This window comes from Rana temporaria, chromosome 7 (assembly GCF_905171775.1).
Source record: "Rana temporaria chromosome 7, aRanTem1.1, whole genome shotgun sequence".
Lineage (NCBI taxonomy): Eukaryota > Metazoa > Chordata > Amphibia > Anura > Ranidae > Rana > Rana temporaria.
In genome coordinates, this window is record NC_053495.1 from 187,325,661 (window position 1) to 187,339,510 (window position 13,850).

Sequence of the window (13,850 nt, forward strand, 5' to 3'; positions counted from 1 at the left end):
AATCGCAGATGCGGCGTCGCACTGATTAGGACAGTGCCATTGCCGACAATTGCCGCCGATTTGAGATGCGATTTGACATGTCAAATTGCATCTCAAATCGTTCCAAATCATACCCAGTGTGAACCAGGGCTAAGCCTAGGTTCACATTGCTGCGAATTCAAAATCGCAGTAAAATGCGCGATTTTACGGCCGCGATTTTGCCGCGATTTCGGCCGCAATTTAATGTAAATCGCGGCCCGAAATCGCAAAAAGTAGTACAGGAACTACTTTTTGAAATCGCAGATGCGGCGTCGCACTGATTAGGACAGTGCCATTGCCGACAATTGCCGCCGATTTGAGATGCGATTTGACATGTCAAATCGCATCTCAAATCGTTCCAAATCGTACCCAGTGTGAACCAGGGCTAAAAGAAAGAGAGTAGTACATTTACAAAATTATCATAAAAACTTTTTAAAGTGTGTCTAACTACAAACTACCCACCCAGCCTTGGTATGGCCCAGTTTGCCCACGGGTATGGCATATCTTGGATATCACAGAGCAAATAGTGTGTTAGCTACATTACGTACAGAAACAGCTCGCCGCTTCCTTTGGGAAAAGATCACGGAACAGACATATGTTGGAAAATCTCTGTGTGTAATTACTAAGCTTGTAACTGCTCATTATTGCTCAGGAGCCGATCTTTACACAGCAGAGCTTACAAATATAGATCGGCGCAAGAGTTTGGACCTTCTTACATAAGGTGGCTGTGGCCGCAATATTGCAACAGCTCAGTTGAGTACAATCTGTGTTCCATGAGAACTACTTGGAAAGTTTAACCACCTAAGACCCGGACCTTTAGGCAGCTAAAGGACCCGGCCACTTTTTGCGATTCGGCACTGCGTCGCTTTAACTGACAATTGCGCGGTCGTGCGGCGTGGCTCCCAAACAAAATTGGCGTCCTTTTTCCCCCACAAATAGAGCTTTCTTTTGGTGGTATTTGATCACCTCTGCGGTTTTTATTTTTTGCGCTATAAACAAAAATAGAGCGACAATTTTGAAGAAAATTCAATATTTTTTACTTTTTTCTATAATAAATATCCCCCAAAAATATATAAAAAAAAAAAACGTTTTTTTTTTCCCCTCAGTTTAGGCCGATGCGTATTCTTCTACCTATTTTTGGTAAAAATCGCAATAAGCGTTTATCGGTTGGTTTGCACAAAATTTATAGCGTTTACAAAATAGGGGATAGTTTTATTGCATTTTTATTTAATTTTTTTTTTTTTTTTTACTACTAATGGCGGCGATCAGCGATTTTTTTTTTCGTGACTGCGACATTATGGCGGACACATCGGACACTTTTGACACATTTTTGGGACCATTGTCATTTTCACAGCAAAAAATGCATTGTTTACTGTGAAAATGACAATTGCAGTTTGGGAGTTAACCACAAGTGGGCGCTGAAGGGGTTAAGTGTGACCTCATATGTGTTTCTAACTGTAGGGGGGTGTGGCTGTAGGTGTGACGTCATTGATTGTGCTTCCCTATATCAGGGAACACACGATCAATGACGGCGCCACAGTGAAGAACGGGGAAGCTGTGTTTACACACAGCTCTCCCCGTTCTTCAGCTCCGGGGAACGATCGCGGGACTCCAGCGGTGATCGGGTCCGCGGGTCCCGCAGCTTCGGACCGGGTCGTGTGCTTGCGACGGCGGCGGGCGCGTGCGACCCCGCGGCTGGGCTTAAAGGGCCAGGTACGTAGATGTGCCATTCTGCCGACGTATATCGGCGTGAAGGGGTCCTCAAGTGGTTAATAGTGCAAATAAAAAAAGTATCATGGACTCAACTATGTTGACCTTCTTACACAAAGTCTTTGGCATGCGCTGCACACGACTTGTATCAAGCAGCATCCTCTGTTCTATTGGGTTGAGGTCAGGACTCTGTGCAGGCCAGTCAAGTTCCTCCAACCCAAACCGTCTCGCCCATGTCTTTATGGAACAAACAAAAAACATATTATATTCACCGGCTCTGTGTAATGGTTTTGCACAGAGCAGCCCCGATCCTCTTCTTTTTTGTGCTCCTGGCTCCTCCCTCCTGCCGAGTGTCTCCAATAGTAAGCTTCTTGCTATGGGGGCACTCAAGCAGGCTTCATGTATTTAACTAAAAAACCTTCTGGGTGCAGCCCCCCCCCCCCCATGTACTTACCTGAGCCCCATCTCGATCCAGGGTCTCTAGTCTTATTGGCTCACACAGCAGCGGGATCTGTCAATTACAGCCAGTGAGCCAATAAGGACAGAGGGAGGGGTGGGGCCAAGTTGCGCCTGTGTGTGAATGAACACGCAGAGCGCAGCTCAGGAGCGAGCCTGCTCGAGTGCCCCATAACAAAAGGCTTGCTATCGGGGGGCACTCGGCAGGTGGGAGGAGCCAAGAGGATTGGGGCTGCTTTGTGCAAAACCAGCAAGTAAGTATAACAAGTTTTTTTTTTCTCTTTAGAACAGGGGTCTCCAAACTTTTAAAACAAAGGGCCAGTTAAATGACCTTCAGACTTTAGGGGGCCGGACTGTGGCCATAGGGAGGAGAACAAGTCCTGATGTCTGGAAAAAAAATATTGTCTCATCGTTTGTTTCAGTGTGAGGAATAGTGCCTCATTATTAGTGTCAGTGGGAGGAATAGTGCCTCATTATTAGTGTCAGTGGGAGGAATAGTGCCTCATCATTGGTGTCAGTGGGAGGAATAGTGCCTTATTATTGGTGTCAGTGGGAGGAATAGTGCCTCATTATTAGTGTCAGTGGGAGGAATAGTGCCTTATTATTGGTGTCAGTGGGAGGAATAGTGCCTCATCATTGGTGTCAGTGGGAGGAATAGTGCCTCATTATTGGTGTCAGTGGGAGGAATAATGCCTTATTATTGGTGTCAGTGGGAGGAATAGTGCCTCATTATTGGTGTCAATGGGAGTAATTGTGCCTCATCATTGGTGTCAGTGGGAGGAATAGTGCCCCACCCACCATTGGAGCACAGGTGTGTGAGGAGGAAGGTGTGTCGGAAGCTGCTGTGTGAGAAGGGAGTTGCCTGGAAATCTCTCCCAGCTCTCCTGGCCCCTTTCTGGGGAAGCCATGGAGGGCAGCGGGGCCTCCCCTGCTGGAGGCTCTCAGCCATCTCCTGGGCCATCTGCTGGCATGTCTGCCCCTCTACAAGCCTCAGCTGGTGATCTCTCTGCCCCTGGTGTGGATGAAGGCTCGGAGGCCATTCGGGAGCGAGTGGTGGCCGGGATAAAAGTCCTAAACCGGGAGAGGGACAAGCTGTACAAGCTACGTGCGGAGCTGAAGCGCCTGAGAAGGCAACGTGAAGGCTTGCATAGCCTGAAACGCGGATCCATGGATCCAGAGATCCAATTGGCCAAGGTCCGTGTGGACCATCAAGAGACCATCGTGGCCATAATGGAAGGAAGGGATGGTCCTTTCAAGGAAAAGTTCTCCAACGAAAGGAGGTTTGCAAAGGTGACAAAGATGGAGGTGGAGGAGGAGGAGACCCCCAGTTCTGACCCCCTGCCCCCCCAGGGAGAGGTAAGCACCCCAATGCCTTCCCAGGACTCAGGAGGCATGCTGAGGGTGATCCAGGTAATGGAGTCTCCTGTGCGGGGGGATCAGATGGTTTTCAATGAGGAAGAAATAACAGATGATGTGCCTGATAAAGTGAAGCCAGCTAAGCCCCATGTTGTGGATAAGACTGTGTATGTACCATCAATGACTGATAATGTGCCTAATAATCAGACTGTATGCAGTAATAATGTGCCTGCTGAGGCTGCAATGCAGCAGGAGATCCGTTTAAAAAATGACATTCCTGTGAAGGAACTGCAAGTCCCAGCAGAACCCATTAACCCCCCTGATGCTGAGACCAGAGCTGATTGCCCCACTGCTGCTCAGGACTCCACAGCGCAGCATCAGGACACAGCTGGTACTGCAGCAGCAACAGTGACTGTTCCTGATGGGAATGTGTGTGTGACTGATAAAAATCATCCCAGTTCAGGTGGGATGGACAATGGTCCCATTTCAGGTGGGATGGACAATGGTCCCATTTCAGGTGGGATGGACAATGGTCCCATTTCAGGTGGGATGGACAATGGTCCCATTTCAGGTGGGATGGACAATACTAACTCTGTTCATGCAGATAAAGTGACTTCAGTGTGGGGTCTTGGCCCCAATAAACCCACTTTCGCTCAGGTGGTACGCTCTGTCCCTGGCAGCTCCGCCCCCAAGCAGGGTTTTCCCCTGCGAGCTACCACCTCGAGCCCCCCGGGATATGGTCTTGGGTCTCTGGCTTCTGCTGGGGGCCCAAGACGTAATGTTGTCATCTTGAAATGGGAGGGTGGTGCAGTCCCCCCTGCAAGGCGTGCAGTGGTGGATTTAATCCTGGAAATGGGTTTTGGGGTAAATGATTTGTATGCTTTTATTCATGTGTCAGGGACGCGGGAGTATACAGTCAGTTTCACCAAGCCAGAGGGTCTTGACCTGTTCTGGGAGCGATATGAGGCCCGGTGCAGGTCAAGACCCGAATGGGAAAGTCTGGCCCCAGTTGCGATTTCGCAGCGGTCAACTGTAAAAAAGATCACTATCATCCTCACCAATGAGAGCGTCCCTGCCAGGGATCTGGAGGTCTGGTTGAGGAACTACGGGGAGGTTTTGACCAAACCCAGTAAAATATTAGATGAGCGTAACATCTGGACTGGGGGATGGTCGGTAACAGTCAGGCTGGCCAGGGATGGAAATGTTGTCCGTCACCTGCCCTCCTCGGCTTTCATAGGGAGGGATAGGATGACCGTCTTCTACCCTGGTCAGCCGAAGCTGTGCCACCGCTGTGGAGAGAAGGGGCACCTTAGCTCCTCCTGTTCGGCCTTGATATGCTCAGTGTGTCGGGGTCAGGGTCATATGGCCAAGGACTGCACCCAGAAGATCAGGTGCAACCTGTGCCTGCGACTTGGCCACCCTTATAGCAGATGCCCTGAGGCCTGGCACAATATGGAGAAGGAGGTAGTGGATGAGATGTCAAGGCTGGACAGGATGGAGGGGGAGGCCCCTGGTGTACCGTCCTCCGCTGCGGTGACCGACCCCCCTGGTCCTGCTCAGGATCCCTCCCCAGTTCCCTCCCCAGTTCCTGTGGCCACCCCTCCTGTGTCTGTAAGTACTCCTTCTGTATCTGTCTCTGTGTCCCCCCAGCCTACTGTACCCGCTCCTCTTGTGTCAGAACCTTCCAAGTCTGTGCCCCCTGAGTCAGTTACCCCCCAGGAGTCTATCCCTCCTAAGTCGGATTTACCCCCCCCATCAGGAGTGGTAGCGGGTACTAAAAAGGTCGCTTCAAAGAAAAAAACAAGGGATGAGGGCATCTCTGAGGCTGACCTGCGGTACCTGGAGGAGAGAAGGAAGGTTGGGCGGCGGAAGAAGCAGGCGGTGAGGACGGAACGGGGACGGGAAGCTCCGGTGCCTGTCTCCACCCGTCGTAGGTCCTCTAGGTGGGATATTTCCTCATCTGGAGCTTCTTCAGAGCTGAGCTCTGATTCAGAGATGGAGTTGGAGGCGGCCTCAAGAAAGAGGGAGGCTTCTGGTGATGAGCAGCAGAGGGGAGCTAAGAAGCAATCCACCCAATAACCCAAATGGCGGTTCCCCCTCCGTTAAAAGTGGCGACAATAAATGTCGCCAGCATTAAGTCAGTGAGAGCTCGTTCTATGGCCTTCTTTTTGTTCAGCCAATTAGATGCTGAAATTTTATTTTTGCAAGAGACTAGGCTCACCTCCTTGGCAGATATTCATATGGCCAAGAGAGAGTGGAGGTATGGTCCATCTTACTGGTCTCTTGCGGCCGAGCCTTACGGCGGTGTGGCGGTGTTGTTTAAAACCGGCATGGTAACTGTCCGGCGGGTTATTGAGGTGGAGATTGGGAGATGTATGGTCTTAGACGTCCTTGTGGGAGGGCAGGACCTGCGCCTAATTAATATCTATGGGCCGCACACAAAGTGGGACAGGAAATGCCTTTTTACAAGGATCAAGCCATTTCTTTTTACATCCCGGCAAGTGGTCTTTGGAGGTGACTTTAATACAGTAACTAGGCCCAAGGACAGGAAGGCCTTCAAGGACAGGCTGGGATATGATAGCGTTTTTTTAAATAGTATGGTTAGGGATGCTGGTCTTGTGGATGTGCACATTGCGCACCTCCCGGATGACACCGGGTTCACCTTTCATCGTGGTAATAGTCAGAGTAGGATAGACAGGTTTTTTTTGAAGGAGGCCTCTGCTTTCTCACCCCCAGTGGTGCAGGCAGTAGAGTTCTCTGATCACTGTATGCTATCTGTGGCCCTGAATGCTTCAGACGCCCCTCAGAGGGGAAAGGGCATCTGGAGATTGAATTCGACTCTACTCAAGGAAGAACATGTTAGACAATCCTTTGAGGAATTCTTTCAGGCACAGGTGACCCTCCTGGACTTTTGTAGCAGCAAGGCTGAGTGGTGGGAGCTGACCAAAAAGAGGATCGCTGGATTCTTCAGGGGCCTAGCCAATAGAACACAGTTTAATAAATACATGACCTACCAACGTTTGCGGAGGAAGCTGGATATTCTTGTCTCGAGAGGAGGAGATCCTGGGGCAATCTCCGAAGTGAAACTCCTTCTCAGGAAGTGTCAATATGACCGGCATGCCTCTTTGGTTCTGGAGAGGGACTATGGGAAGTACCACTCGCCTGACCCTTACCAGAACTGCAAACAAGGTGTAGCTGTTAAAGCGGTCGTTGGCCTTAAGGACAGTACAGGTTCCGTGACAAAGTCCAGGTCAGGGATTCTGGAGGTCGTGAGGTCCTTTTATGCCGACCTTCTTGGAAGGAAAGAGCTTGACCGTGACAAGATGGAAAGCTTTTTGGACTCTACTCCAGGTCTAAATGGTGGAGATGTTCCATTGATGAATTTGACAGAGGAGATCACAGTTGAAGAGGTGATGAGGGCAATTGAACAGCTTGCCATCAAAAAGTCACCCGGACCGGATGGCTTGACGGCTGAGTTTTACAAAGCCTTTAAGTCTATTCTGGCCCCACATTTGGTAGAGGTTTTTAACAGTTGTCTTGCTGAGGGGGTGCTATCCCCTTCCATGAGGCACTCGGCTGTGATCCTTCTGTCAAAGGGTAAAGATCCTTCGATGATTGAGAATTGGCGCCCCATCAGCCTTCTTAATGTCGATAGAAAGATACTGGCGAAGATATTTTTCTGGCGCCTGTCGTCAGTAGCAGAGTCTTTGCTTTCTCGCCATCAGCACTGTTCGGTCCAGGGTAGGAGCACCTTCACAGCGGTGTTAGCTGTCCGGGAGGCCTTGGAGCGGTGCAGGGCTGCAGGCTGGGGAAAGTACTTGCTGACATTGGATCAGGCAAAGGCTTTTGATCGTGTTAACCATGAGTACCTGTGGTTGCTCCTTAGTAAGTACGGTCTGCCGGGTGGTTTTGTTGATTGGCTGAAAGTCTTGTATAAGGGGGCAGAAAGCTTCCCTCTTGTTAATGGTTGGGTTGGGCAGTCCTTTGAGGTTGGCTCCGGGGTGCGCCAGGGCTGTCCCCTGAGTCCCCTGCTCTATGTGTTTGCAATCGACCCCTTCATCAGGAGGCTAGAAAGCGGCATGTTGTGTGGGGTACCAGTGGGGCTCCCGGGTGAGCCGCCATTGAGGGTTGTTGCTTATGCGGACGATGTATCGGTGATTGTCACTGGGACGGATGAGGCGGAGGAGGTGGTCTCTCTGACATCACGGTATTCTGAAGCATCAGGCTCCAAGATCAATCAGGAAAAGAGCGAAGTTTTCTGGATGGGAAAGGAAGGTGAGGGGTTTGATCTCCCGGACACCTTTCCAGTGCCCCGGGAAAGAATTAAGATACTAGGCATTGAATTTGGACCCGGCGATTATGGCCTCAAAAACTGGGAAGGCAGACTGGAAATTGCCAATGCTAAGGTGGTCAACTGGAAGAGATGGAAGTTATCTATGAGGGAAAGGGTTGATCTGATTAAGACTTACCTGATTCCGATCTTCTTGTATGTCAGTTTTGTCTGCATCTTGCCAGTGTCTCTCTATGCTAGGGTCAGTAGTGTGTTCTTCCAGATGCTGTGGGGGAACAGACTGAACCCCATCAAGAGGAATGTCACCTACCTATCCAGGAGGGAGGGTGGCTTAGGTATGGTCAACCCAGTTCTTTTCTTTTCACTGCTATTTCTCAAGTTTAACATTGGTAGTATGCTTGCAGTGGAACCTCCTGGATGGGCAGGCATATTTAGATCTTGGTTTAGGCCTTTTCTGCGACTTTGGGAAGAAGGTGGCCAAGTGAAGAATCGCAGGGGTCATCGTGGTCAGCTACCAGCCTATGTAGCTCCGTGCCTGAAGTTACTGCGGCAGTGGCGATTGTCGGCTGAAGATCTCAGATCGGTTCCGAGGAAAGACCTTATGAGTCGAGTCTTGAGCGAAGTCTTTCATGACCCACTGGCCTTAAGGGATTGCCCAGGCCCAGTTTTGAGGGTGGGGTTGAGACTAATTAATTTGGATAGAATACCTCCTAAATTTAGGGATCTGGCCTGGTTGTGCTTCCATGGGAGGCTCTATGTTCGGGGCAATTTGAAATTCCGCAGTGGGGTGGATCGTAGCTGTCCTCGGGAGGAGTGTGCAGGTGAGGAGGAGACTATGGACCATTTTCTGCTTCGTTGCCCTTTTAACATAGAAGTGTACAAACAGGTGGGGCGGGCGCTCGGTGTTCCTTTCCTCTCCAGGCTGGGTTATGCCGAGTGGGTGTACGGAGCATTCAGTACCGGTGGAGGTTTTTGTTTGGATACACTTTTTTTAGTTAGCCTAGTGGTCCGTTATTTCACCTGGAACGCACGGTGTCAGGTCAGCATTCGGCAAAAAATCCTTCCTGTTGAGGTGGTGGTGTATGACATTGTGCATGAGGTGGGGAAGATTCGGGGGCTTGAGAGAGACAAGCGGGGTCAGGGGGCTTGGCTGAAGGCGTGGAGGGGTTTCAAGCCTCCCTGACTGCCAGCAGTCTCTTTCCCGGGTGTGGCTGTCTGTCTCTTATCACCCTAGATTATTATTTTTCATACATTTTTGATAAATGGCTGCGTACATAGGTGACGGGTTGTGCCTCTTAGGCCCTCTCTGCTGCTTTGTGTAAATAGTTTTGTAGTAATGTTTTGGTAGTGGTGTATAGTGTATATATTGTATATATTCTGAACCCGGATGTGTATTCCTTGGATTTATGTTTGAAGTTTTGTACTATAGTTTTGTTTTTTACTTTTGTATAAAATTGGTTGCTTGATTCTTTTCAATAAAAGATCAATAGTGCCTCATTATTAGTGTCAGTGGGAGGAATAGTGCCTTATTATTGGTGTCAGTGGGAGGAATAGTGCCTCATTATTGGTGTCAATGGGAGTAATTGTGCCTCATCATTGGTGTCAGTGTGAGGAATAGTGCCTCATTATTAGTGTCAGTGAGAGGAATAGTGCCTTATTATTGGTGTCAGTGGGAGGAATAGTGCCTCATCATTGGTGTCAGTGGGAGGAATAGTGCCTCATTATTGGTGTCAGTGGGAGGAATAATGCCTCATCATTGGTGTCAGTGGGAGGAATAGTGCCTCATTATTGGTGTCAATGGGAGTAATTGTGCCTCATCATTGGTGTCAGTGGGAGGAATAGTGCCTCATTATTGGTGTCAGTGGGAGGAATAGTGCCTCATCATTGGTGTCAGTGGGAGGAATAGTGCCTCATTATTGGTGTCAGTGGGAGGAATAGTGCCTCATTATTGGTGTCAGTGGGAGGAATAGTGCCTCATTATTGGTGTCAGTGGGAGTAATTGTGCCTCATCATTGGTGTCAGTGGGAAGAATAGTGCCTCATTATTGGTGTCAGTGGGAGGAATGGTGCCTCATTATTGGTGTCAGTGGGAAGAATAGTGCCTCATCATTGGTGTCAGTGGGAAGAATAGTGCCTCATCATTGGTGTCAGTGGGAAGAATAGTGCCTCATCATTGGTGTCAGTGGGAGGAATAGTGCCTCATCATTGGTGTCAGTGGGAGGAATAGTGCCTCATCATTGGTGTCAGTGGGAAGAATAGTGCCTCATCATTGGTGTCAGTGTGAGGAATAGTGCCTCATTATTGGTGTCAGTGGGAGGAATAGTGCCTCATCATTGGTGTCAGTGGGAGGAATAGTGCCTCATCATTGGTGTCAGTGTGAGGAATAGTGCCTCATTATTGGTGTCAGTGGGAGGAATAGTGCCTCATCATTGGTGTCAGTGGGAGGAATAGTGCCTCATCATTGGTGTCAGTGGGAGGAATAGTGCCTCATCATTGGTGTCAGTGGGAGGAATAGTGCCTCATCATTGGTGTCAGTGGGAGGAATTGTGCCTCATTATTGGTGTCAGTGGGAGGAATTGTGCCTCATTATTGGTGTCAGTGGGAGGAATTGTGCCTTATTATTGGTGTCAGTGGGAGGAATAGTGTCTCATTATTGGTGTCAGTGGGAGGAATAGTGCCTCATTATTAGTGTCAGTGGAAGGAATAGTGCCTCATTATTGGTGTCAGTGGGAGGAATAGTTCCTCATTATTGGTGTCAGTGGGAGGAATAGTTCCTCATTATTGGTGTCAGTGGGAGGAATAGTTCCTCATTATTGGTGTCAGTGGGAGGAATAGTTCCTCATTATTGGTGTCAGTGGGAGGAATTTACAGACGCACAGAGGCACACCTCCAGCTCTGCAGCTCTCATTCGCACTCTTATGGCTCACCCCTCCCTTCCTGGCAAACTCTCACGAGAGTTAGAGGTAGAGCTGTGCATGATGTCATAAACCTAGGCTAATGACCAGACAGGAAACAGGAAGTGGGCTGTATAAGGTACAGTGGAACCTCGGATTGCGAGTAACGCGGTTACCGAGCGTTTCGCAATACAATGCACTGTATTTTTAAACATCCTAACCCGGTTTGCGAGTGTTGTCTTGCACAACGAGCAGGATTCAAGCCAAAGCGGTGTGCAGTACCGCGTTCAGCCTGAGGTGGGGAGTGGTGTCGGTGATCTGCCGTGCTGGTTCCAGCTATCTTAGAAGTTCCAGCGCATGCGCAATCTGATGTGCTGAGACGGTTCCAGCTAACGGGGAAGTTCCTTGGAAGTCTGCGCAGGCGCAAACTTGCTGACGGAAATCTCCGAATCTCGGCCGGCATCCATGGGGACGTGGATTTCGAGGTAAGTGGCCAGTCGGCCTCACATCCTCGCTCCGCTCGCTCGGCCTCCTGGCTCTTTTTTTAACATCCTCCAATCCACTGGGATGTTAAAGAATGAGCCTGGATGCCGGCCGAGGTTTTGGAGATTTCCTTTGGCAAGTTTGCGCCTGCGCAGTCCTTGAAGGAACTTTCTCGTTAGGGGGAACCTTAAGGACAAGTCACCGGCGCCATTCTGAGCCGTTCAGAAATGCTTAAAAAAACTGGAAAATACTCAGTTCCTGAGCCTTTCCGAGGTTGGCAAAGGTCAGCCGAGCTGTCCTCTGGCCTTTCCGTGTGTTTCCGAGGCTCCTCGGCGCCCCCCCCCGCCTCTGGCCACATGCAGTATTGCATGCCATTGAACTCAATGTAGAACAAATTATTTTAGATTCTATTGACTTCAATGGGGAAACTCGCTTTGATATGCCAGTGCTTTGGATTACGAGCATTCTCCTCGAAGTTCCACTGTATTTACTGGCATGAAAAAAAAGTTTTACCGTCCAAAGTTAAAACAACAAAAGCAGATTTAATAGATAGAAAAAAAAACGACTGAAGTTCCACTTTAATTTATCAAATACTTTTTTTTCTTGCAAATCCCCCATTTAAAAAAAAAAAAAAATTGCTACAAAGCCAAGAAAAACACAAAGATAATAAAAATAAAAAAATAATGAATGTAACATTCTGGGGATTTTTTTTTTTTAAATCGAGGCCAAGTCATAAAACATGTCCCCAGGGATAAGCCCTGGAAATCGGAGAGCGATCGTTACGTGTCCCCCCCCCCCCCCTCCCCCTTGACATAAGATAGCGTGTGAAGAAACGGGCAATTTCTCTACGAAAGCTTTCTTTTTTTTTTCATAACGTCTCCAGACAAAGTCATTTTTTATTTATTTTTTTCTCGTTGGAAAGTCTTTTCTTTATTTTTTTCCCCGAGTGAAGATAACTGGCTGATCGTCTAGCACGCACGTGCGTATTTCTTCCACCTGGATCTCATCGGACACCTTTGCTTATTATTATTATTTTTGGCACAGAAAATTGTCACTTTTCGTGAAACGATCTTTGAAGACTCTTTAGCAAGAACTGTCCTGACTAATAAGTGAAAAGGATTCGCAGTGAGTCAGTAGAAGGAGACGAGTGACGGGCACCCGATTCCCAGGACACCTCACCGCCGGTAACGATGGGTGAGGCTTCTGAGTAACGCGACTCACTGCTGACCTTTATACCGGAGAGGTAATCTCCGAACCGCCGCAGGTTAACCAACAACTCTTCTCGGCTCTGAAAATATTCTGACATAGTGTAGTGCCCAGAGCTTTTTTTCTCAGAAAATAGGTGCAGGAACTCAACCACGACCCCGTTCATATTTCACAAACAGTAAAAGGGTCTTAAAGGGGCATTAAATACCAGGATTGCATTACATACAGAGTGCAGAGTTCAGGGGGTTACACACAGAGTGCAGAGCTGTCACTTGTAAACACAGAAACCAGACTTCTGTGTTTACAAGTGATTGTGGTGAGCGGGCACCAAAGGGTCTGAGCCAGAGGTGGTGGAACTCCGTTCCCCCTGAAAAAAAGCCCTGGTATTGCCTAACGTTTATGACCGGGTTGTCTGGTGGGTTTTTTTGTATGTTTTTCTGTTTGTTGGTTTGTCTTAAACCTAATAAAAATATCTTAAAAAATAAAAATATAAAAAATAAAGTCTTACCTCCTCTGGGGCGATTTGGAAAGCATCTGCGATCTTGGCGTACAGTTCCTTGACGTTGGTGAAGCCCTCGATCCTGCCGGTGGGGCTGCCGTGTGCCAGTTGGGTGTGGAAGACCAGTTTGGGGCGCAGGCTGACGGGCGGGGGAGGCAGACCGGGCGCCCCGTTGGCATTGGGCAGCTCCTTGGCGGCGCTGCTGCCCGCCGACTTGTCCACCACCTCTTCGCTTTCCACCAACTTCGAGGAGACCTCCTTAGCCTTCCTTCTGATCTTCGATCTCAGTCCTAGAGGCATGGTTGCGGAGTAGGGATCGCAGTGATGGGATGGAATTGATTAAGCCCCCCTGGATCCTGATCCTTGTCCTCCTCCTCCTCCTCTTGGATGGAAGGTGTCTCTCTCTTGAGTGCTTGTCACTGAGCCGTCTCTTTACATGCAGACAGGTAAGACACTTCCTGTTTCGTTGAGAATAGAGAAACTCCCCTGGAACTCTCCAGCCCTCCCCTGTCCTCCTCCTCCCTATACATCAGCCTACTTCTCCTCCTCTGCAAGGACTGCGCTGTGTGCTGGGCCCCCTCCTGGTCCTCTCCCATCTGCCGCATCCTATGTCACCAGCTCTCCCAGTAACTCTTTTGTCACTGCCAACAATACGAGCGTCCATATTATTAGTATCATTATATGGGATTTGTGCAGCGCCTTCAGTTTGCACAGCGCTTTACATAATAAAGAGAAAAAATACAGTTACAATACAAGACAAGAAGGTTGGGAGAGCCCTGATCCGGAGAGCTTACAATCTAAAAGATATGAAAACTATTTCTTAAGCTGTTTATATATTTTTATATATTTTTTTTTTATTTTTTTTGCTTTTAGGTCAAATGTAGACCTGCATCTAAATCCACTGCTCCTCTGAAGAGTGATCCACATTGGGTTCCGTT

The 13,850-nt window shown here is 48.8% G+C and overlaps 1 protein-coding gene across 1 annotated transcript in view; it reads right to left on the bottom strand.

Moving 5' to 3' along the window:
- The window catches only part of GIPC2 (GIPC PDZ domain containing family member 2), a 152,805-nt gene extending 139,423 nt beyond the window's left edge, over positions 1-13,382 (bottom strand). The window contains exon 1 of the mRNA XM_040360646.1: positions 12,922-13,382. Within this exon, the coding sequence (XP_040216580.1) occupies positions 12,922-13,212 (291 nt within the window). The 5' untranslated portion in view covers positions 13,213-13,382. The remainder of the gene's footprint in view (positions 1-12,921) is intronic.
- Between the last annotated feature and the right edge of the window lie 468 nt (positions 13,383-13,850).